Genomic DNA, 25,547 nt, shown 5'->3' on the forward strand with positions numbered 1-25,547 from the left:
TAAAAAAGATATTTTTGGTTTGTGTTTTTCTGATTACAAAAGCGGTTTAAAAAATCACCAGTACAGAAATGCATCACAAGGAAATTGGAGTCCTCTGTGAGTCCATCGTTCGGGGGTCTGTGGCGGGGAATCCCCATTCACAGCTTGGTAGTGCCTTTTTCTGTGCAAGTACAGACAAAAATGGAAACATGCCAAACGTTCTATTTTTTTTTTCCCCCTTGACAGTATGACTTGGGTTTTTTTTTTTTTTTTTTTAATGGCAGAACATACAGATCTGCATCCTCCTTCTTCATGGGGCAGCTGAGTGGTTTTTGAGGCCACGAGTGAACTGATAGTTTTGACGGGGCCTGGATTCCACACCAGAAGGGCCACCTCGACTCTGTGTGAGAGCACCACACGGCCACTCCTCGGTACCACACACAGTGTCTGACGGGAAACTGTGGTGTTTTGACATCTTTATATGCAAGATCTATGGCATAGAATGGGATTGCCAGAGGACAGGAGACATCACCTAATTCAATGCATTTTGTAGCTCGGGTGACCACAGCCCCAGAGAGGAAGAAACTCGTCCAGGGTCACGCAATATGTTGGTGGTTGTGTCTGAACTTGAACCCTGTACAGGGTTCTTACCTCTATTTTTTTTTCTTTTCGTTCTCTCCCTCTGGACTTGAGCCACTGCCTCACACAAGGGGTAGCCTCAGTTTCATGAGGACTCCTCTTCTGTTCAAGGTCAATTCTGTGCCTCTTGGTCTAAACCGTCCACTCATATGTTTCTCTCCTCACTTTCTTCGGCATATCCTTTAACCCAGAAGGCTGTATTTTGGAACAATAAGACCACAGAAGCGCTGACCCGTTTGGTGTTTGTTGTTGGTCGGTTATTTTGGGGGGAAAAAAAAAAGTCAGTGCAAGTGGGAATTCATTTAAAAATAAACATTTTTATTTTTAACTTTAAACGTGTCTACCTCAACTCACTGAGGTAGGATCAGAGCCCTTTGAGGATAAGCGTCTGACCCCAGATCCGCTTCTTTTTTGGACCACACCCCTAGCACACAGCTACATGATGTCCAGTTTTGATTTCTTTAAAGCAGAGCAAATGGCAAAGAAATCTGAATGCAAAAGCCTAAATTTTTTACTTCTGGTTTTTTCTTTATAGTTGTTGCACCTACACCTGTTTGACAGAATTTTAAGAAGCAACTCACTTGTATTTGTTACCTCCAAAGCATTCAACCTAGTTTTCATGGAAACTCTGCCCGGTCCCATTTTACAGGTTTATGTAATAGCTAATAGGATAGGTAATGGCGGTAAAAGTGTATGAGACATAAGCAGGTTGGGAGCACACACAGTCGATACCGGGTGAGCGTGGCTGTCACCTGGTAGGGGCAGGTGGACCCTGGGGAACCGTGCAGGTGTTTCCTGGCTGAGGGCATCCCTGGGGGGTGGGCACCCGTGAGCGTGTCTTGCTGAGGGAGTCTGTTGGTTGGCCCAGTGAGATGGCTCCCTGAAGGACGGCTAAGGAGAGTTTCTACCAGAACAAGTGGTTTTTAATTGAATGCTTACTGTGTGCTGGGCACCGTGCTAAGCTTTACGTGGATCATCTCAGTCCTCACGACAGTTCTCTCAGTTATCCACCCCCCGCTAAAGCTGAGAGAACTGAGTGTCCGAGAGGCGTCCTGCCTGGTTCAGAGCGTTGAGCCAGGGATTCTAACACACCTGGACCAGTAAAATTCCAGCACCCGTGCTCTTAGCCACCTTATGCTGAAGGGTTGCCTTGCGAGAAGACCCAGTGATTAGTCCAAGGGTGGTCCAGTGGAGTGTGTGTGGAGGCGGAAGGGTGTGCAGCGCCCGCAAGTAACCCTGCCTTCACCTTCCCCCTCCCAGATTGCGGAGTTGACCGCAGAGCTGGCCGAGGAGCGCTTCAAAGGGGACGTGGCCTGCCACGTGCTGGAGAGTGAGCGGGCAGAGCGGCTGCGGGCCTCCCGGGAAGTTCAGGAGCTAAAGGCGAGTGGTCGGGAGTGCCGGGGCGGGGAGTGGCTGAGCAGAGTGGCTGGGAGAGGCGGGCCTGCCCCCCCGAACCCCAACCGCCCCGTGCTCACATCTGGGATGCACAGGCTTACCGACTCCCACACTCGGAGTCCTGGAGGACATTTGAGTCTTCCTAAGTCTTGGCCTTGCAGGTGTCCTGGGTGAAGACTGTGCAGGGGGTAGGTGGCCAGTACTGGTTTGGGGGCACCTTAGGTGAGATGGCCTCTGTCTAGCTCCAGTTTGAAACCTTGAGGCCTCTCTTCCAGAGCAAGTATGAGCAAGTCCAGAAGAATTTGGGAGAAGTGGAGAAGCAGTTGGAAGAAGCCCAGCAGAAAATTCGCTTGAATGATTTGGAAAGGAGTCGCACTGGAGGAGGTGAGCCACTGGGACCCACGGGATTAGACGCTGGTGGAAAAGCTGTCCTTTTATTCCATTCATTCACATGTACTGCGATCATGATGCTCTAGGCGCTGCGTTAGGGGCTGAGACGTTGGCGGAGAGAAAGGAACAGTCCTTGCCTTTTCAGCCCAGTGGAAGACACAGGCATTAAACAGATAGTCCAGCAATATCCCAAGTAATAAATTATCAGTGTGGCAGGTGCTGTTTAGTAATAATGCAAAGAATGATTTAAAAATATACTGGTTCTGGGCTTCCCTGGTGGCGCAGTGGTTGAGAGTCCGCCTGCCGACACGGGGGACACGGGTTCGTGCCCCGGTCTGGGAGAGGCCACAGCAGTGAGAGGCCTGCGTACCGCAAAAAAAAAAAAAAAAGTGATGTCAGGCACTTAGCAGTTACTGAATGAATGGAGAGAGGGTGAGAGGACCCCTGAATTGCCCAACGAGAGGTATGTTCGGAGGAGCCAGGGGTTCCTGGTGGTGCCCGCCTTAGACGGTAACCTGGGGACTCGCCTCTCACGGCTGGATGGGCAGGATGACATCTTTGTCACCTCCTCTCCCCAGTCTAAATGAGTCAGCTGAGGAGGATTCCCAGCGTGCCTGTCAGCCTTTATGAAACATTGATACCATTCCTTCAGTGCCCCCAGAGAATCAATGCCCTAGAAACATCAGGGACACTCAGAGGAGCCAAGGTCGGAGGTGGTGGAGGAGAGGCAGGGCACACTTGCTTCCTGCTCTCCTCTCGTTATCCTCTCCTCCTGGCTGCCCCCAGGGCAGGCGTTTTCCAGGGAGGTTAATCCACAGGAGTCTGAGGTTCTCACATACCTGAGACCCAACAAGGCAGGGTCCACGCAGGGAGTGGGGAACGTGTTGGCCCAGAACCGGCACAATTTCCCCAGGAGAACATCAGCCCCAGGTCCACCCCGACTGTGATTTATGTCTGAATGATACTCCCCGGCCATTTGCTTTCCTGTGCAAAGATATGGGAGTCGGACGATGGGGGAAATGCGCTTAGCTCATGAGCGCATTAGCTGTGCAGGCTTTCAGCTCGGGATGCTTATTCCAGGAAGCTAATCCACAAATCTTTTGTTTTTCATTATGAAAGTAACACATACTCATTACAGAAAATTTCAAAAATACAGGAAAGTTGAAAGAAGCAATAAAACACTTTAATCACACCACTGCAGTGGCACCACAGCCTCTTCTGTGAATCAAGGTGGAGTTGAAATTACTAAAGATATATGTTTTCCCACTATACATGGTTAAGTATTTAAAGAGAACCTTTTACGGTATGCGTCCAGCACTGAGCCAGACCCTGTTGTGTGTCGGTGGGTGGTTTATAGAAGAATTTTAGTTGGGCCCTGCTCTCAAGAAACTTGCAAATGCTCTTCATTTAATAGACACTTTAATTATTGCTCATTGATTTATTTGTTAAGTAATTCAACCAACAGTCGCTGATTTTATACTCTTGTCACCCAGTGTGGTAGGCCAGTAGGATGACTCCAGTTGGTGAACTTGTGTTACCATGTGGGGGGGAACGGCTGTGTGGGGGGGACTTTTCTAGAGGGTGTGGAGAAACCCGCAAATGACTAAAACAGCTCCCCTACCCTCAAAAATTATGGACTTCCCTTGGGGAAAAAAAAGGTCTTTGCACACTTGTAGAGAAATTGAACAGTGTAAAACGACCAAGCTTAAAATAGTGAGTGGTCAATAACGTTAGACACCTGGAGGTAGTCAGGGCAGGCTGCCTGGAGGAAGTGGTTTTTAAAGCTTGGACTTAAAGTAGGATTTCCTAATCTGCAGCCTGAGGTCGAGCCTCAGGAATTCTATTAACACTGTGAAATTGTGCACAAAGAGCTAAGACCGTGGGAGAGAACCACCCTCGTTCACTGAGCCTCCCGTCCTGGCCTCTCTGACTCTGTTAAACAGCGGATGAGTGGCAGATGCGCTTTGACTGTGCTCAGATGGAGAACGAGTTCCTCAGGAAGCGTCTCCAGCAGTCCGAGGAGAGGCTGGACTCGGAGCTGGCGTCTAGGAACGAGCTGGAGCAGAAGGTAAGGCGGTGGGGAGATAGTCTGGGTTGCAAAAGTGGCAGCGATTGGGCAGGGTCTCACCTCCCTCTTCAGGGTGTTGGCTGAACCCAGGAAGGGAGAGAGGACATCACCTGTTCTGTGCTTCTCCACCTCCACTGATGTTACACATGCAGGTCTCTATGGGATATGGGTGATAGTTTCTTTACATGCGAGCGTTCTACACTGTGGACTAAAGAACATGGAAGTGAGCTCGGGATCCCTGAGTTCCAGTTCCCTTTCTGCTCTGACCTTGTGGAAAGCACTTTTACCTTTTGGGTCTCAGGTTTCTCATCTGTAAAATGATTGTAATGTGCTCTTAAAATAGTCAAATGATATCAGCCCCCATTGCCTCTAGCCTAACCTGCCACCTCTATCTCTCGTCTAGATCAGAGCAACAGCCTCCTAACTGGTCTCATTGCTTCCAGCCTCTCCCCTCAACCACACAGCAGCCAAGGGATCTTTCAGCATCTCTTTCAGGTCGTTCTGTTATCGCAAGTTAGACTGACTGTCGCTGGGAATTGTTTGCCTGTGTGTTCTGTAAATTTTGATTGTGAGTACATCTTCCACAGGCGCCTCTCACACACCAGCCCCACGTGGTCTGCATTGTAGATGTTCCTTTTTTCCCTTTTGACTCTCGTGGTGAGATTTTATGTGTCTTTAGCTTTTTTTTTTTTATTGAGTCTATCTTATTTAAAAAATTTAAAAAACCTTTTTATTGATTTTAAATGGAGTCTTATGTTTTTGGATGTGTTCCTCTTAGAAGAAGCACTTTTGCACTTTTTCTTCTGCAGCAGCCCCCGAGGTTATGCTAAATAAATTCTGCATTTCAGATTTTTGCAGCATGTCCAAAGTGTCAGGCTGAGCTTTGAACCCACACCAGGCACAGACCTGGGGTTTTGATTTCTCACGGGAATCCCTTCTCCCTGACTGGGAGCCAGAGTGGCGGCAAGCATTCTTACCACCTTCCAGGCCATGGGTGGAGCTTTCCTTGCCCCCTGTCACATAGGTGCAGCTCTTCAGGGTCCTGGCTTAGTGCAAGCGTTTTCCTTCCAAGCTCCCACCTTCCGTGGCCCCGAGGCCTTGTCTCCTGTCTCCCTCTGGGCGTTTGAACACAGCCTCTATCGTTAGGGATATTTCTGGATCTTTCTGCTGCTCTTCTTCTCCCCCACCTTGGCTGCCATAGTGTCAGCATCTACCATGAGTGTTCTTGTTTTGTGTCCTCTGCATTTCTGACATCCTACAATTTCCCTTTTTTTCTTGAAAGTGCCGCTGGGCATTACAAATATAATGTAACCTTGTCTGGCGTATCTAGATGAAAGTAGTGTGGCCTCTGTTTCGCATTGTCTCCAGCCACCGCTAGTCTGCATTCTACCCAGTCTACACCTTAACCTGTGGTGTGCTGATAACCTGTCGCTCTAAGAACAGACCCTGATATGTAATGTTTGCCAGTTGCCGATTTCCGTGGTGTAAATTTTCCCACCATGGCCAATGTCAGGCTACCATTGTGATGTCACTGGATGTGGAACTGGGAAGGGATGTGCAGAATCAGTTTTAAGTTGGTACGGGACAGCTCCGGCACACCACTGAGTCCAACCAACTCAGTTGTTTAAGGCTCACAGGAAAATTGAGAGGAAGGTACAGAGGTTTCCCATCTACCCCCTATCCCTACACTTGCATAGCCTCCCCCATTATCAACATCCTCCACCAGAGTGGGACCTTTGTTACAGTCAGTGAACATTCATTGACCCATCACTAAAGGCTGTAGTTTGCTGTAATTTACATTAGGGTTTACCCTACTGTCACGTATTCTGTGGGTTTGGACAAATGTGTCATGACAGGTATCCATGTTATAGTTTCATACATATAGATTCAGTGCCCTGAAAATCCTCTGTGCTCCATCGGTTTACCCTCGCCCCCAACCTCTGGCAAGCACTGATGTTTTTACTGTCCCCATAGCTTCACCTTTTCCAGAATGTCATATAGTTGGAATCACACCATGTGGAGCCCTTTGAGATTGGCTTCTTTCACTTAGGAGTCTGCATTTGAGGTTCCTCCACATCTTTTCATTTATAGCTTGATAACTCATTTCTCTTTAGCTCTGAATAATATTCCATCATCTGGACGTATCACAGTTCATTTATCAGTTCACCTACTGAAGGGCATCTCAGCTGCTTCCATGTTTTGTCAGTAAATATCCATGTGCAGGTGTTCGTGTGGATGTAAGCTTTCAGTGCCTTTGGGTGAACACCAAAGTACATGGTTTCTGGATCATATGGTAAGAGTATGTTGAGTTTTGTAAGAAACCATCACGCTGTCTTCCAAAGTGGCTGCACCATTTTGCATTCCCATCAGCAATGTGTAAGAGTTCCTGTTGCTCCACATCCTCGTCAGCATTTGGTGTTGTCAGTGTTCTGTATTCTAGTCATTCTAATAGGTGTGTGGTGGTATCTTGTTTTAATTTCCCTGATGACATAAGGTGTGGAACATATTTTCATATTCTTATTTGCCATCAGTAACCTTCTTTGGTGAAGTGTCTGTTAAGGTCTTTGGCCTGTTTTTATTTGAGTTGTTTGTTTTGTAATCATTGGATTTTAAGAGTTCCTTGTATATTTTGGGTAAGTTCTTTATCAGATATGTCTTTTGCAAATATTTTCTTCCTGTCAGTGGTTTTCCATTCTCTTGATAATGTCTTTTGCCGAGCAGAAATTTTTAGTTTTAATAAAGTCCAGCTTATAAATTCTTTCTTTCATGGGTTGTGCCTTTGGTGTCATATCTAAAAAGTCATTTGCCAAATCCAAGGTCATCAAGGTTTTCTCCTATGTTATCTTCCAGGAGCTTTATAGTTTTGCATTTTACATTTACGTCTGTGATCCATTTTAAGTTCATTTTTGTGTAAAATCTGTGTCTAGATTCATTTTTTTTGGCACGTGGATGACCACTTGTTTCAGCACCATTTGTCGAAAAGATTGTCTTTGCTTCACTGTATAGCATTTGCCTCTTTGTAAAAGATTGACTGACTGTATTTCTTTGGGTCTTTTTCTGGACTCTCTATTCTGTTCCATTCCCTTTTTTTTCCCCCCCTCCTTCCAAAAAGCTTTATTCTTTCTCACCTCTGGGCCTTTGCATATGCTGTTTCCTTTTCCTAGAACACTTTCTTTCCCTACCTAGATATCTCCAACTAACCTTAAGGTCTCAGCTTAAATGTCCTTCCCTCCAGAAAGTCTTCCCTGACACATTGGGTTGGGTGCCCCTGAATTATTTTTCCGATGTAAGCCTCATCATGCCGTGTTGTGATTATCTGCGTACTTCCTGGTGTCCCCATTAGAGGTTAGCACAATAAGAGTTGTCATATTTCCTGTCCTGCTATTTTATGTATATATAGATATATATCTCCTCATTGTGAGAGCAAAGTATCATGGAATCAACTTGCAGAGGTGGGCCAGGATGAGATCACACGGGATTTTATACACAGTGGAAGTGAGGCTCTCTGGAGATGGTTTTAGGGGTCACTTCCAAGCTGGACATCGTATCATGATGCTCAGAAGACATAGATAACCAGTGAGGGGCAGCCACAGGGGAACAGCCCAGTTCTTTCTATAACAAATTATAAAGTCGGGTCAGCCTCCCCAAGGAAGGAGGGATACTCATGCTACATTAAAAAGTAATAGAAGTGCAACCTTTTTCTGAGCAGCAGAATATATGAAAACATCCCATTTGCCTTCAAATACTGAATTTAGAATCACAGGCTTCATTAACTCAGCGTTTTGCTTATTTAAAGCAATTCTTTAATGAGGCCATTTCTTCAAAGCGAGTGTGCTGAGTTGCCCTCTCTCCCAGATCTAAACTAGGACATTTGGGAGGGTGTTTCCTGGAGGAGATGCAAGTGCCGTGGCTTTCCTGTTTGTTTCCAGCAGCGCGTGTCCCCGTGGAAGTCAGCCCATCTCAAGCGCCAGTTACCGCCCTGACCTTTGGAGCCTGTCTCAGGGGTTTCCTGGTCACATTTTCTCCATGTGCCGTTTGGGCTGCTTCATGGCTGATGCGCATGCGTCTCGCCGGATTATGCCCACTGATGTGGTTATCAATTATGCATAGTCCTTAAGGGGCTGTCAAGTTGAGGCAGGGCACGTAAAGGATCTGTGGGCACACTGGCAGGAGGATTATTGAGGAAAATTAAAAACCCTAAGAGAATGATAGACACTCCCGCCCCCCGTTTTATCCCTGAGCAAACTGAAGCTCAGAGAAGTAGCTTCCTCACGGTGGCACAGGTGAAAAGTGGTCAGGACAGGGTCGTTCCAGCCCCCGTGCCTATTCTCTTCCCATTACACTCACACTGGAAACAGCAGCTACTTGACCTAGGAAGTAGGGGGCAGTTCGGTGCTGACAGAGGTGGCTGATTCGTTCTGCTCCTCCCACAGCTTGGGGAGCTGCAGAGTGCTTACGAGGGGGCCAGGAGGATGGCCCAGCAGCTGAAGAGGAAGTGCTACCATCTGACCTCCGACCTGCAGGACACCCACTTCCTGCTGGAGAACCAGCAGAGCCGAAACCACGAGCTAGAGAAGAAGCAGAAGAAGTGAGTCGCGTTCCACGTCATCACCTGGGTGCTGGGGTCTTCTGGGGTCTCCAGATTCTTCCAGACCCCTCCACTTCAGTCAGGGCTCTTCATCCATGGAGCCTACCATCCTTGTTCTGCTCTAATTTTCCTCTCTCTCCCCTCACACATTCCTATATGGTTCTCCCAAGAATCTAGCAAGAAATAATTCCTTTCTGTTACCCAGTCTCAGCTCTATTACCAACTGACCATGTGAGCTTGGGGAACTTTCTTGGCCCCTCTGGGCCTCCGCATCCCCACTTATCAAGTGTAGAGTTCATTGTGGAGGCCAAAGACAGCCTGGCCTGGTGGTTAGGGGTGCAAGTGCTGGTTCAAGTCCCAGCTGGGCCTCTTGCTAGTTGTGTGACCTTGGACAAGTCATTCAACCCTTCTCAGCCTGATTCTTCTCCTTAGGTGGAGCGCCTCCCTTGTGGTGAAGACTAGATGATAACAGTTGGTAGATCCCGCAGGACTAGGGTCTGGTTCCTGTTCTCACTGTTGAAAATGGTGAGGAGGCCAAAAACTTCAGTCAGTGCCCTTTTCATTTGAAGTTTAGACTCTCAGCTCACGCGAGCAGTTCTGGCAGGGACTGGGCTTTGTGCACAAACAAGATGCCAGTCTTGAATCTGCACACTGGTTCCCGTGCTTGCTTTCCTGGTCTAGGTGGGTGGAGCCTAGACCAGGAGCCCGGGTTTACACTCACAGGCCTCCTTACGTGCAACCTCAGCTTCATCCCTGGACTCCTTGGCTGTGTCCAAAGTTCTTCAGCTCACCTGGTGAGGGTAAAGGTGTGCAGGGGTCTTGTTCTGAGCCAGATAAGCCCTAATGGAAACTTCCTAGGAGGCAAATAGATGAAATACAGCCTCTTTGAGAAGGTCCAGGATAAAAATACAGAAAAACCTTGCTATGTGTGCCAGGATGTGGTTTTGCCGAGGTTGCCTATTTCCACCAGGTAGCAAGCTGAGTTATATTTCCATGCGACTGGCACAGGTCTTGAACTCGATCTGCATTAAATATTGTTTCTCTCATTCACCTTTGAGCTTTCCTGAGCTGGTTCCTTCATTTGGGGGGGAAAAAAAAGAAGCTCTTTGGGGTGTTATTAGTGCCCCCCCAGAATGAGAGAAGTTTCTTCTCCTCTTGCTGGTAGCTGACTCTGTTTCCTTCTCCACCTTCCCGTGGATGCTCTGGCTAAACCCTGTCCTTGCAGTGGGGAGAATGGCTTAGTCCCACCTTGGTCATTTCCTGGGTGACCTTGTCAAGTGACACTACCTGTGTGGGCCAGACAGTGACTGATGTTTCAGAGCCATCCTTGGACTTCAGCAGGCCACCTGGTGCTGAAGAGTGGCTCTGACAGACCCCCATCTGTAAACTGAGAAGTGAGACTCCATCACCCCTCAGGTTTCTGCCAGCTGTGACAGTTCTGGCCCTTATCTGTGGGTTCCACTTCCGAGAGGCCTTATGAGGGGGTTTCAGATTTCTGATGGGTGGCAGGGGCCAGGGTTCTGCCCTTGGAGTTTATGCAGCCAGAAAATTCCATCTCTCTGGTCTTCCCTGTGATCGACCCCCTTGGACAGAATCCTTCATTCCAGGTCCTCAAGAACCTCCCCGTGATGGCCACCGGGAAAGTCGCCATTTCATCATACTTACATTTCTTCTTCTTAAGACTTACCTGCCCTGTCATGCTCTGTACTCCGTTACCGTATCTCAGCAGAAGTTAATTTATGTTTTGATGCTCATTGCAAATAGCAGCCATTACCTTTCTAGGTGGGCTGGCACTTTAGCAGGGAGCCCAGAAGGGAGTAGAGGTCTCTGTCTAACGGTGGAGATTCAGGCAGAATGCATATAGTGAGGGAGAGATCTAGAAGCTAGTGTTACTCTCTCCCACCTCTTTAAGCTTGATCGAAGTGTAGATGCAGCTGCCTCCTTAGTTTGCTGGGCTCTGGAGGCAGTGATGTCTCCGTGCTGATAGAGTTCCCTGCCCCACCTTGGCTTCTAAGTTCAGAGTGGCCCAGAACGGCTCCATTTGAGTTTGACTTCTCGTTGCCATGGTTACTCATGGGTCACAGAGCTCAGTTCCGAGGGCTGATGGAGCTCCCGGCTGCTTCCATAGGGAAAAGGCCTGTGCTGGAGCCACGGGAGGTTGGACCCCCAGCCCGCTCCTAGCGGGGTGAAGGGTGTGAGTCCCTCTGGCCTGAGGCAGTTCGTCGGTCAGTGCGTTCCAAAAGTTAGGGTCTGTTGGAGGCCTTCTTAGGCATCAGGTGGCCCAGTAAGGACTCCTTTAAGACATCCATCACTGTCTGGCCCCCAGTGTCTTTCCTTCCTGTTCCAGGGCGTGAACAGGTAGATGGGGGACCAGCTACATCAGCAGAGAAGCTGGCTCAAACCCACTTTGGGATTGTGGCTGAATCACTCACCTCTCTGAACTTCAGCTTTCTCTTGTATGAAATGGTTATAATGTGTTTCTTACTGAATTGTTATAAGGACCCCATGGATCCCAGCTCAGAGCCCGGCACTTTGGGACTGCTGGACCATTATCATCATCACAGTGTGGCCATTTCAGAGGCAGCCAATAGTGCCTCTTGAATGATGTCACCAACAGCCAATCAGAAAGCCTCTGGGCCCTTCCAACAGTAGGCCCCCCTCATATGACCTATAGTTGGCTCTTTCAGGAGTCTTGAGGCTTTGAATGACCATCCAAGGGGCATTGGATAATCTTGTAACAAGGGAGATCTTCTTCTCACCAAGGACAAAATCCCATGCCCAGTTCAGCCATTCTGGCCACACCCAGTTCCCTGGAGCACGTGGCCTTTCTGTGTGGGCTGAGGGCAAGTGACCAAAGTCACATCTTATTGAGGCTTATCAGAGCCTCTGCCAGTTTCCTCGCCTGTGATAGGGACAGAGGCTGATGAGTGGAATGATGTCCAATCCAGGAAGCGCTTCCCACCTAGTGGTCACCATCGTGGAGGGGCAGGTGCGCTCCAAAGTAGGTACTTCCTGATTCCCCAACAGCCCCCATAGGACTGTCCAGTCTCTGTGTGTTCTGCTTAGGAACCAAATGAAGACAAGATGGTATGTATAACTGTCCAGCGTTCTATCAGTAATAACCGTGCTCTAATATGGCTAATGAGTGCACGAGCCCCACAGTATCATGCACAATATGAAATGTTGAATATCCCTTGTTTGTGCTGATAAGTACGTTCATGTACCAATCAATGGATATTAGATGCCAAACCTGGGCCTTGTAGAATTAAAGGTCCTTGGCGTATGTCAGCAAACCTGATAGGTTAGTTTTTTCTGTATATCTATATGGTTTTTGTTCTTATTCTCTATTTGTATAGTTTTATTCTATTTTTATTTTTGTGTATATGTTTTTATCACATTTTAAATAAGTGTCCGGTATTTTTGTGGAAACTATAAACCCTCAGCGTTGCCCTCTGGTGTTCAGGATTCCTACCCCACATCCACAAACCCTCTATCATTTAATTCTCTTTCTGTCCCTAGCGGTTCTCAGCAAGCTAACTGCCTCCCTCCAGCACCCGCCTTCCCTCCCCCACCCCCGGCCCAGGCACACCCGCCTCGGGGCCGTGACCCACGTTCTGCTCTGACAGGTTTGACATGCAGCTGGCCCAGGCCCTGGGAGAGTCCGTGTTTGAGAAGGGCCTCCGAGAGAAAGTCGCCCAGGAGAACACCAGCGTCCGGTGCGAGCTGGGCAAGCTTCAGCAGCAGCTGAAGGTGAGGGGCGGGGGCACAGCGCCCCCTGGCTCTTGGTTGCTGGGTCTCAGGAAACCCCTCCCTCGCACGCCTGCAGCAGATGGTGCGGGGCGAGAGCTCTGCGTGTGGCCGTCCTGGTCGGCCAGTGCCGGCGGCGTCACTGGAGCCCAGCGCGCCTGAATCAGCAAAGCGTGGGTGGCAGGTGATGGATAAGCAGGCCTCCCTAGCTCCACGTCCCTCGGGATCTTGCTCCAGTCACCTGCCTGCCTTCTGAGCTGCCCACCTGGGAGCGGGGAGAGGCGTGCTCAGGATGAGTTAGCTCTAGACCCAGCTAGGGGCAGTGCCCTGTCCCCTGCAGGTGCCAGTGCAGAGGGATTTGATTAAAATATGACACAGGCACCTCCCTCAGCTGCTCCTCAAGGCCTGCTGTGGCTCCCTGTTACTCTGGGAGAACCTCTGCACCTCTTAGCCTGGCGGGCAGCTCCTTCATGATGTAGCCCAAACTTCTTTCACCCTGGAGCTGACTTTCTAACCTGGAAGAGTCATGCCTGGCCACTTGGCTTCCCTGCTCCAACATCTCAGGCCCACCCTTGGCAGGTACACAGCTTTCAAATGGGGCAAACACCTCCTGTTTGTGCTTTGAGGTCTAGCTCTAGGGGCAAGGGCGCTGCTTCCCACAAACTCCCCACCCCAGCCTGTCTGAGCTGTCCCAGGGAGGGGCCCTTGGTGTCCTACAGGGGGCGCGGCAGGGGGCCGCGAGATCCAGGTGGAGATGGCAGTGGAGATGACATGCACTGAACAGTGGAAAGCGCCCTCCCGCAGGTTGTAGAGGTGTCCCAGGGGGAGCAGGAGTATGGTCACGTGACTTCGGATCTCTGCCCACCTTGTCTCTGTAGGGAAAGGAGCAAGAAACCTTGCAGCTGAAGCAGGAGGTGGAGATGCTGCAGGCCCAGAAGCAGGAGCTGCTGGGGTCACCCTCTCTGGCGGAGAATTGCATTGCGGGCTTGAAGGAGAGGCTCTGGAAGCTGGAATCCAGCGCCCTCGAGCAAGAGAAAATCCACACCCAGCAGGAAAACACCATCAAGCAGCTGGAGCAGGTAGGAAGGTCCTGTCCAGGGCGATGCCCTGCCCCATGCTGACTCCAGTGCAGAAGGCTGTTGTCAAAATACGACATAAGCGCCTCACTCAACTGCTCGTCATCCTTCTGTGGCTCCCTAGTACCCCAGAGCACCTCAGCCCCCTAGGTCTGACGTTCAGACCTTTCATGATGTAGCCCCCCTCCTGCCATCCTGCAAGCGTCAGTGTCAGCTCCTCCGAGAAGCTTGCCCTGGTCTCCTTCTTGCAAACAACCCCACCTCCACGCCGCTCCTTAGCCATTTGGTTCTCCTTCATAGCGCCTGCCATCATATGCCATAGTGCTTTAAAAAGTGTGCTCAGTGCTTCTCTCCCCCATTAGGATATAAGCTTCAGGGAAACAGGAGGACGTTTTGGTTGATCTTGCTTATCAGGGCATCCCCAGAGCCTGGAATGAGGCCGGTGCATAGTTGGTACTCATTAAATAACTGTTGACCCAATATCTGGTGTTTATTGAGCGCTGTCTGTGTACCAGACTCAGCCCTAAGCTCTCCTCACATCTCACCTCATCAATCTCCACAAGAAATTTATATGCTGAGATATGAGTATTATCCCCACTTTATGGATGTGGAAACTGAGGCTCAGGGACGGGATTTGGAGCCTGCGCCATCTGACTCCACAGCGCCTCGGCTACCTGTGCTGTGCACAGCCTCCAGGGAGATGGGAGCCCCGATCTTTGGAAAATGCAAAATAACTGAGGGGAATAAGGCAGGAATCCAATACTCTTGTACCAGCCCCCTCAACGAAGCACCTGAGGAATATTTTGTCGGCTTGTTTGTTTATATGCCAACTCATTCCCCAAAGAATTCGAGGCAGCTTATAAGATGTATGCATAATAAAACAGAAAAATAAATAAAACAAGCCAAACCAGAAAAACACAAATTAAAACCGGTGCTAAGGAACGGTGGGGTGGTCAATTAATAAGCAGACACGCAGAACATACGATCTTACACACTTAATAGGTTTAGCTCTAAAATTCCTGGTGGCCAGAGAGAAAAAGGAAATGTGAGTTCCATGCTTTTTTTATCATCCCCAAGATAAAAACAAGCTAGGCTTTCAAGGGGAAGCAAGGCTTTTCTTGATGCTTAGTTCTAAAAAAATTTCTCATGTGAGATTTCATAAGGGGTAATTATGTTGAAATGGTTTTAAGGTTGGAACTCCTTTTTCAAGAACATCTGACCAGGCAGCATGAATACGTAAAAGCAAATAAACTGAGCTGCTCTGGTGAAGTGGGGTGAGGGAGTGGGGGCGGTCGGGGGGAGGCTGGGGTGCTGGCCCTTGCTTCTCACTTATCCCCCCTCCATTGGGATGGAGTCTGCTGAGTATTGAGACATGGATGTGGCAGGCGTGGAGGGACAGTCTGGAGTGGTTCAGAAAACAGCATCTTTACTCAGTCAAACCCATATTTATTAAGCACCTACTGTGTGCCAGGCACAGGGTGGATGCTAGGGACGCAGCTGTAAGCAAGACGAATGTGGTCTCCACTCTGCTGAAGGTTATAGTTATGCTGAGTGTTATGGGAAGGTTTAACTTGCAGAATCTGGTTTGGGGAGCAGGTTTGGAACAGTCAGGGAAGACTTCCTGGAGGAAGTGATATTTACTGAAGCTGAAAGCTGAAGGATGAGTCTGAGGTGGCTGACGAGGAGAGTTCCAGGCAGGGGGAACAGCCACTGCAAAGGCCTCGAGGCAGGGGAGTCACGTGGCATTTAAGGAACTGCGAGATGATCACATGCAGATGGGGTCTGTGTGATGTTAGGCGAGCCCCCTGTTTTCTCTAGATTTTAGTCTCCTCATCTGTACAATGAAGTCGGAGCCTTATCAACCCCCTAGCCTCCCCCCAACCCCAGCTGTGAATCTGTGAAGGTTCGTGAAGGAGGTGGGATATCTGTGCAGGTTGTTCTGGGACGTAGAGGGTGGAACAGTGTCACAAAGCAACCCAGAGTCAAGAGTAGAGTGAGCACTTTGGAAAGTTGTGTTACCTCTTGAAAATGCCACCAGGGGACCACTCGGTGCTCGGAAGCAGAAATGTGCTACGGTGACCTCAGGGACCCGAGGCTGAATGCAGCTTCCCAGTACCCCCCGTCAGCTTACACAGGAGGCGAAGCTGACTCAACCCTTTCATCCATCTTCAGCTTTACCCATCACCTCACACTGCACTGGGCTGTTGTAGACATCCAGGAGATATTTACTGATTACAACATAGCACTTTTTCCAGGAAATTTTATGTTAACTCATATAAGCTTGACATAAATGGTATTGCAGATGTCAGGAGTGTCCAAGAGGCTAGGAAAAAAATGAAAAAGAAATATTACGTTTACTTGCTTTAAATGCTCCTCATTTTGGATTACCTTCCCATGACCTCTGTCATTTTAAAGGAGGCAGGGAAGGAAGTTGGCATTTAAAGCGAGCCTGCTTTCTGCCGGGAACTACAATAGGGGTTCTGATGCACACCATTCTTCTTCCTCTTCGCCACAGTCCTATGTAGTAGAGAATATCAATGTTGGGAAAGACCACAGTTGTCTTTTTTCGACTGCATGTCCATGTTAGAGAGGCAGCAATTGTAGCCTCATGAAAGCTTGCTGTGAGGTGCCAGGGCAGAGTAGCAAATGGTCAGGACGTTGTAGTTTCTACAGTCTGCCCCTCTGCACTGGTGGGTTCCATGCTGCTCCATGACCAACAGCATTGAAGAGGATAGATCAATGAAAGCTTGACAGTATAGGTTCCTGAGGCCCGTATCCTGGAGATTCTGACCCAATAGGTCTAGAGTGAAGCCCTGGAATTGACATTTTTTTTAAAAAAGGCACCAGGTAATTCTAATATGCCACAAAACTTGACACGCAAGAGCTTGGATCAGTCTCTGAATTATGCAAATCAAGAAAGTAAACTCTTGAACTAGAATTGGGTCCCATGCCTTCTGCGTCCAGTTCTAGAGCCTTTATGTAAGGTGGCACGGCGTAAACATCACGCGCAGCTCTTCTCCTGCCCTGAGCAGGTGGTGGAGGCTCTCACTGAAAAGCCTCATCTCCTTAATGGGAACACAGTTCTTGGTTATGTCAGGCTTCTGGGAAGGGAGGGGCCAATCCTTACTCAGTTTTCAAAATAATGGGGAAAGAAAACGTAATCTTTTTGTGCCAGGCGTTGCGCTACGTGTTTTGTATGTCATCTCATCTAACTATCACAAATGTATCTTAAGAAGGCTGTTTTCCACAGAGCAAGGTAACTAATCAGAGGCAAAGTGAATTGTCAAGGTAGCATCTTGGGCAAGTCATCTCCATCTCCAGGGTTTCCTGTCTTCATAAGTAAACTTTTTTTTTATTTTTTTTTTGCGGTATGCGGGCCTCTCACTGTTGTGGCCTCTCCCGTTGCAGAGCACAGGCTCCAGTCACGCAGGCACAGCGACCATGGCTCATGGGCCCAGCCGCTCTGTGGCATGCGGGATCTTCCCGGACCGGGGCACGAACCCGTGTCCCCTGCATCGGCAGGCGGACTCTCAACCACTGCGCCACCAGGGAAGCCCCATAAGTAAACTTTTATTCTACCATCCATTCACCCACCTATCCGCCCATCTAGAAGAACTTCCCTGATGCCTGCTCCAGGGATGACAAATTCGTTTCATCCTGAGAGTGTTGAGAAGGATTCCAAAATGATATCTAAACGCAGTGGCAAAGAGTATGATTGATTAGTGACGTTATGACCACAGAAGGGATAGAGGCAGTGTTTGGGCTATTTACCTACCATTTCTGACCTCCCTGGGTGCCTGGGGCGAGGTGGGGGGGATGACTTGACTCTCATCCATGTGGTCCCAAAATGAAAAATGCAGCTGAAATGCTAAGGACGACGTGGATGGTGTGGGCCACCCTCACGCGCTGTCCTTGCCGCCCCCAGCTCCGCCAGCGGTTTGAGCTGGAGATTGAGCGGATGAAGCAGATGCACCAGAAGGACCGAGAGGACACGGAGGAGGAGATGGAGGACATCCGCCAGTCCTGCCAGAAGCGGGTATGTGAGCCACGAGCACAGCTGTGTCCTGGGGTCCCGGCAGGGTCAGCCTGGGTGCGTCATCCTTAGAGTGAGGGGAATCCCAGGGCCTGGGGACAGTCCCTTCAACCACCTGAGACCTTAGCTTCCCCAGTGCTTTCAAGGGTGCTGGAGCAGACGTACCTGTCCTAACTACGATCCTCGGAAACTGTCTAGCATCATCACCCCAAGATTTCTCCCAAGAGCCCACAGTGCCATGTGACTGATGCTTTGGGTAAGGATTTATATGTTTCAAGAAAGGGACCAGTCCCTTCTGGCTATTTGCCTGGCAAATCATTTCTTACATTTTATCCAAGCTCTTTGCAGACATTTCAGACAGTGTGTAAGAAGGCAGTAAACCCTTGAAATCTTACCACCAAGGCACCATCATTATTACTATTTTTAAATGTTCTTTCTCTCTTTCATTGTACCCACACATGCATATTTGTAGAGAGATCGTTTTACCTAAATGGGGTCATGCTGCTGTTTTCACTCGAAGTTTGTCCTGGGCCTCCTCTCATGTCAGTAAATGCAGATCTAATGTACATGTTTAATGGCTTATAAAAGTATTCCACCTTAGGCGTGTGCTCTCATTAATTCTCTTGCCATTGGACATTGAGGGTTTTCTGTTTTTATGGCCAGTGCTGAGACAGACCTCCTTACAGATGCATGCACTGATGTGAGTGTGAGATGAATCTTTAAAATGCAATTGCTGAGAAGCTTTGGGTTACGCCTCATTTGACAGGTTTTGTCTGGGTAGGGTTTCTGTGGGCCTTTCATAGCCTTGGGTACATTGTGAATCTCCAAGAAGGGGCCGAGTAGCATTTCCCAAGGTTGACTCCGATGATTAGTTCCCTAAGCAGAGTCTCTACAGAGACCTCCAAACTGCAGGGCCTGAGAGCATGGGTGCTGGAACTCATAGACTCTTGGTTTGAATCTTTGCCCTTCCTGCTCCCAGCTCCATCAGCTATCAGCTGTGGGGCGTTGGAGAAATCACGTAACCTTGCTAATAAGCCTCACTTCTCTCATCCGTAAAATAGGATAATGATGGCCCCCTGCAGGGTAACAGGGAAGATTCAAGGAGATCACAGATGTGGAACTATTGAACAGAGTTTTGTAATGTAACCCTTGATGGTTGGAAACTTACGAGCAATACCGTGTGTGTGTGGATTTTCAGGTAGCTGATCCTTCCAGAGGAACCAGGGAACAAACCTGGTGGTTGCCTTGCTCTTGGGTGTGACTAATCCATCCAAGAGAAGGAGGGTTCAGACACTTGGTGCTCTGCAGATCCCCCCAAGAGCATCCTCCTGGGCGGGGCTGGAGGAGGCCTCAGTGGGGTCAGGACCTCGGCGGAGACGGGACTCTAGTGAGGAAGTCCTGGGCAGATGGGGTCTCCTCGGCACCCTGTCATCGCCCCGGGCGGGGAGGGGAGTAAGTAAGAACTGAGCCCCTCTCCACTCCCAGTGGTTGGTGCTGCTGCATCTGCTGCCCTTCCTGCTCCTCAAATACTCCTTTTGGGGCCCCTCTGGGGGTTTACATGGATCATCCCGAGGGGCCAAGTGCATTCCCCCCAGAACTCCCCAGAGTTGGAAAAGAAGAGTCATAGATTTTAGGTTCAACCAGACCTGTGTGCCCTTGAGTAAGTCTTGTAACTTCCCTAAGACTCAGTTTTCTCATCTACAAAATGGGAGCAATAAGAGAAAATGTTCTACCTTACCTACGCTGTTGTGAGAATAAGATGAAAGAATGGGAGATGCCTTATAAACTGTAAAGTGCTGGGAGTTATCATGGAGGGGCGAATTTCTGCTTATTTTCCATTGGGAGAAATGAATGAGATTCTTTGAATACCCAGTGGGAGAAATGAATGAGATTCTTTGAATACCCAGTGGGCACCATGTTTCAGGCTGGGTTCTTTACGTCTGTCAACTTATTTAATTCTCATAAGCACTCTGTAAGGTTTATAGTCCTGGTTCTACAGATGAGGAAACTAGAGTCCCAAAGGTGAAGGGTCTTCCCCAGGGTTACCTCACTGGGAAGTAAACGAGCTCGGACTTGAGCTTAGGTCTGTCTGACTCCAAAGCCCAATCTCTTAACCAAAATAACTAGATTTTAAAAGTTTTTTTTTAGGGGCTTCCCTGGTGGCGCAGTGGTTGAGAGCCCGCCTGCCGATGCAGGGGACACGGGTTCGTGCCCCGGTCCGGGAGGATCCCACATGCTGCGGAGCGGCTGGGCCCGTGAGCCACGTCCGCTGAGCCTGCGCGTCCGGAGCCTGTGCTCCACAACGGGAGAGGCCACAGCAGTGAGAGGCCGGCGTACAGCAAAAAAAAAAAAAAAAAAGTTTTTTAATTTTGCAAATGTTTGGACTATGGAAGGCCATTTAGAAAGCCCTTGATAGAAGTCAGCCTTGGGCAGTGCTGCATCCTTTAGCACTTCCCGCACATGAACTCACCAAAGGCTCTGATAAGTACTGCATGGAAGGCCCTATTAACTCAGTGGCTCCCACACTTATTCTAGCATGGACTTCCCTCCCTTCCCACCACACACACACAGTATACGTGTGAACGCTATGTGGAAATGTTCTACAGAACACACTCCAGAAAACTTTGCCTTGCTTAATGCGTAATTTTTATTGTATATTTTCCAAAACGAGTTTCACTTTTGCAGTCTTCATTTTAAGCAGGTGTGAGCAGAGTGCTTTGTGTCTCTCACTCTTAAAAGAAAATTTTGAAACAAACTTTCTTCTGAAATGACCATCCATCAGTACTTTTTTTCTCTATGTGGATCAGGAGATGGAAGCCCCCAGTCCCTGCCCGTGTGCCCTCAGGTGAAAGGAGCACAATTTCTAGTGCATTCCAAGAGTGCCTCAGAGCATCATGAGTGCCCTGAGCCAGGACCCTGATGAGTTGGAGATGTGACCCAGACAGACCCTCCTGAGGCTTTTCCATGGACAGATTTATAAAGGGGGAGGGGGAGGTCAGAGAAAGGTGTTTTTCTCCTATGACAGATACTAACATTAACTGCACATCTAGTGACTGCTCTGCTCAGTCTGTCTCTCACCATGGCAGGAAATCAATCGTTAGAGACCTGGGTGGGAATGCTGATGGCTGTCTGGTGTGGCACAAGAGCTGGGGCCAGGAGACAGAATGCTGACTGTTCTCAGCAGCAGTTGATGTAGGAGTCTATGCTTCAGGACCGCTCTCTGACTCAGTTTTCCCGTCTGTGAAAGAAGTCATTGAGAGCACAGGATGGAGAAAGGAGGAAGGGGTGAGACAACACACATGAGAGAGTCTGGTGCAGAAGAGGATGTGCAAAGCACCGTTATAGTGGGGTGTCCACTTTAGCAGGGAGTGCCTGCCATTGCTGGGTGATTACCGAGAAATCAGAGCCAATTGTAAACTAAATGAGCTGCTTGTAGCCAAAGTTCTTAGTCAGTTTGGGCTGCTATAACAGAATATCATAGACTGGGGTCTTGGGGTGGGGGGAGCTTAAACAACAAACATATATTTCTCACAGTTCTGGAGGCTGGAAAGTCCAAGATCGAGGTGCTGGCAGATTCGGTGTGGGGTGAGGGCCCTGCTCCTGGCTTGAGATAGACGGCTGCCTTCTCACTGTGTCCTCACACAGTGGAGAGAGAGAGGAAGCAAGGTCCCTGGTGTCTCTTCTTATAAGGGCACTAATCCCAGCATGGGGACTCCACCCTCATGACCTCATCTAAACCTCACTATCTCCCAAAGGCCCCATCGGCAAATAATACTGCATTGGGATTAGGAATTTTGGGAGAGACAAACGTGCAGTCCAAACACCACATAATCTCAAATGCAACATTTTTTTTTTTTTTTGCTGCATCACAGTGTATTTAATAAGCGAGGTGAATGCACCTTATTGTGCTGGATACAGTGTTGTGCAGAGTCTTAAAAAGTTAGAGTGCCAAGACTTGTAACTATTCAAGCTGGGTCGTGGCAGAGGAAGGAGACATGTGTTAGGAAATGAGAAGGGAACTGGGGACGGGGACTTCACAGTGAATGGCAGGGGGCTCCCCGTAATTGGCCAGCTCTCCCCATAGTTGTCCAGCTCCTGAGCTTTTAGGCTCCCAAGTTCTCTGACAGAGACACCCCCTCCTAACTGCTAGGTGAGCCGTTGTGGAACTGGGCGAGGGGCCATGAACTCCACCTCCCCCACCCCATCCTCCAGAGGGTCCCTGCCTCATGGGGTTTGTCGGGTAGAGCTCTTGTATCCTATGCCTGCATCTGCCCTTTGTGCCCACAGCTCCACCAACTGGAAATGCAGCTGGAGCAAGAATATGAGGAGAAGCAGATGGTCCTCCATGAGAAGCAGGACTTAGAAGGCTTGATCGGAACCCTCTGCGATCAGGTGAGAGGGAGACACCAGCAGGCATTTGGGAAGCGCATTCCCTGCCTCTGGGGGCCCTGTTAGAGAGCTGATTCGTGGGGAGACCCGCTGGAGGGGTCTTAGGACCAGCCCAGGTAGACCTTTCAGCTGGCCTCCACCTGCTCCTCCCAGGCGCCGTCTTCTCCACCAGTTCTGTCTCTGCCCTCACTCACTGCCTCTTCAGAGGGGACCTTCCGTGGGGGGAGTCTTCATACAGCAGGGTTCTTGGAAGGACCCTTGAGAGTAAAGAGAGTGGGCCCAGCCACACGTGACAGACGAGGTCGCCTTGCCTTCAGCCGCTGTCGGGGTGAGAGTATAGGCAGCCTTTGCTTTGACGGGGTGACTGAATGGCTGCTGTGCTCAGAGCTGGCCTCGTGAGAACAGACTTTGCTGAAGGCAGAGCCAGGCCAGTGACGCTTTAGACCCTTAGCTGGGCCACTTCTGTCTCCTTGGCTTTGCGTGATCTAACGAACTGCTCTGAGCTGCTGGAGAGCAGAGCCTTGTGGGGTTTTGCCGTCGTCGCCGTAGACCAGGGTTGTCAGCTGCAGCACTGCAGACGTTTTGAGCTGCATCATTCTTTGTTGTTGGCGGCCGGGGTTGGGGGGGGCGGGGTGCTGTGGGGAGGTGGCGCTGTCTCATTGTAGGCTGTTGAGCGGCATCCCTGGCCTCCACCTCCTAAATGCCAGAAGCATCTCCCTCAGTTGTAACAACCAGCAGTGTCTACGGACGTTACCACATGTTCCTCCAGGACACAGTCAACCTCCCTCTTTACAGGGAACCACTGCTGTGAAGGAAGCAACCAGCAGCGCCCAGAGCCAGCTCCTCCTCCATGAAACCCCGACATTGGAGAGGAGTGCTGGTGGCTTCCATGGTTTCTTTTTAAATATCGTAGGAGTGTTTTTTAATGTATCTGCTTAACTTGTGTTCATTATCTTTTAATTAGTAACGATCTTGCTGTCAATAACCTTCCCGCAGTCATTCCTCTTGTTCACAGAGGAATGTGGGCCCCCTCCCAATGGTCATCCAGGGCAGCCAGGCTTCGAACAAATAGGTGCTCACTATGTTTTGTTTTGTTTTTTTAAATTGAGTAAATGAGTGAATTCTAGAGCGGAACCCCTACAGCCGTGCGAGTGAGAGTCGGAAGCTGAGGACATCGGTGGGAGAACTACATGATCTTCCTTCTTTGCGTTTTCTGGATTTTCAGCCAAGCAAACTGGGGCCACTGAGTGCAGAGCCACTGAGGCTCCTCTCCCTTTGGCATCAGCACGAGAGAGAACACCCCAGGATTTGATTCTAGAATGATACTTGGAAATCGTTGGGAGAAGGTTGCCTTCTATCCAGCATGGTCTGTTTAAGAAAACAAAGGAATTAATCCAGTAAAGAAAGGTTTTTATAAATATTGCTAAAATTTTAAGTTTCACATGCAAGGAGGAGGTAACTTTAAGTGAATGAGAAGCTAACTTTGTGTTAGTCACCAAGCTGGAGCCTTTGAATAACGTCACATTGGATACTTTTAGATGTTTTAGTAAGACATTTGCCAAACACATGGGAAAGTAGAACAGACAGTGTAATTGATGCTTGTGCATCAAGAGAACAGGGTTCACATAAATTAACATTTTGCCGCATCAGATTCAGATGTTTTTAAGGAAGCAAAGCATTTCAAAAACAGTTGGTGGCCCCTTGGTTTCTGTTCCTCATCTCCCATCCCTTTATCCTTCCATCTTTTCGTCCTTCGCTCCCAGAGGGGACCGTTCTCCTGAGGTTGGAGGCTTTAATTCCCCTGCGTGTGTATTTGAACTTTAACTGTATACAGTACGTGCGATTCTGCCTTTACTTCTACTGCTCCCCTTCTGTACTCTGTTTTTGCTGTTTTTGAGATTCCTCCATGATAATACGTGTAGCTCTAATCCGTTCTTTTTTAACTGCTACACAGTATTCATTTTCTTTAATCCTACTCTTCTGTTGGATATTTAGCTGTTTCCATTCTAGGACGCGGAGCTACAGTGCATATTCTTATACATGTCTCCCTGTGCACGTGGGAAAGAGATTCTCCAGGGTATGAATCTAGAAGAGGAATTGCTGGCTGTTAGGAATGTACCATTTTGGAATTATTAGATGTTGCCCAGATTGTTCCTCAAAGTGATTGTGGCGGTTTATATTGTCACCAGCAGTTTTTTCTTTGCTACCACACATCCCCCCCGCCCCGACACGTGGCACTGTCAGACATTTAAAGATCTTTACCGGTTACTGAGTGTTAAGTTGTACTGCTTGTCCCTCATGACTAGTGAAGTTGTGCATTTTTCACGTTTATTACAGTTTTCTCTTATGTGCGTTGCCTGTTTATAGTGTTTTGTCTTCACCTTTTTTTTCTATTCATTATTCCCGATCCTTATCCAAGATGCTAATCCACTTTTGGTTGTATATTTTGCAAATATCTCCTACTCTATGGATAATCGTTTCACTTTGTTTATAATGTTTTTTACTTAATAAAAAGTGTTTTTTATATAGTCATATTCATCAGTTATGGTTGATTCTTTTAAGATTTCTTTCCTTAACAGAGTTCATAAAGATATTTCACCATATTTCTGAAATTTTCTAAAGTTTTGAGCATTTTTAGGCCTTTAACCCACCTGGATTTTATTTTGTTTTATTTTTTAATTAATTTATTTATTTTTGGCTGCGTTGGGTCTTCGTTGCTGCGCGCAGGCTTTCACTAGTTGCGGCGAGCGGGGGCTACTTTTCGTTGCGGTGCGCGGGCTTCTCATTGTGGTGGCTTCTCTTGTTGCGGAGCATGGACTCCAGGCACACGGGCTCTAGAGTGCAGTCTCAGTAGTTGTGGCGCACGGGCTTAGTTGCTCCGTGTCATGTGGGATCTTCCTGGACCAGGGCTCGAACCCGTGTCCCCTGCACTGGCAGGCGGACCCCCAACCACTGTGCCACCAAGGAAGTCCCACCTAGATTTTATTTTGGTGTGTGTGAGGTAGGAATCTATATTTTCCCGATATAGACCACCTTTGTTTTATCTCATGAGTAATTTTTTCTACGATTTCCATATATGTATGGCTGTGTTTTGGGGCTACCCATTCTGTTTAATTGGTTTATTCTTCAGTTCCTGCACCATGTGGTCTTAATGGCTGGACTTGATAACTTGTAAACAGCTTATCTTTCTCATCTCTAAAATTGTCTTATCTATTTTCGATCCTTTAATCTTCTTATTGAGAT

The 25,547-nt window shown here is 48.7% G+C and overlaps 1 protein-coding gene across 1 annotated transcript in view; it reads left to right on the forward strand.

The window, feature by feature from the left end:
- The window catches only part of MYO18B (myosin XVIIIB), a 221,001-nt gene that overhangs the window by 105,207 nt on the left and 90,247 nt on the right, over nucleotides 1-25,547 (forward strand). The window contains exons 25-32 of the mRNA XM_033837911.2: nucleotides 1,879-1,998; nucleotides 2,289-2,397; nucleotides 4,347-4,471; nucleotides 8,905-9,059; nucleotides 12,686-12,809; nucleotides 13,685-13,885; nucleotides 17,808-17,918; nucleotides 22,203-22,307. Of these exons, the coding sequence (XP_033693802.1) occupies nucleotides 1,879-1,998; nucleotides 2,289-2,397; nucleotides 4,347-4,471; nucleotides 8,905-9,059; nucleotides 12,686-12,809; nucleotides 13,685-13,885; nucleotides 17,808-17,918; nucleotides 22,203-22,307 (1,050 nt within the window). The remainder of the gene's footprint in view (nucleotides 1-1,878; nucleotides 1,999-2,288; nucleotides 2,398-4,346; nucleotides 4,472-8,904; nucleotides 9,060-12,685; nucleotides 12,810-13,684; nucleotides 13,886-17,807; nucleotides 17,919-22,202; nucleotides 22,308-25,547) is intronic.

This window comes from Tursiops truncatus, chromosome 13 (assembly GCF_011762595.2).
Source record: "Tursiops truncatus isolate mTurTru1 chromosome 13, mTurTru1.mat.Y, whole genome shotgun sequence".
In the NCBI taxonomy this organism is placed as follows: Eukaryota; Metazoa; Chordata; class Mammalia; order Artiodactyla; family Delphinidae; genus Tursiops; species Tursiops truncatus.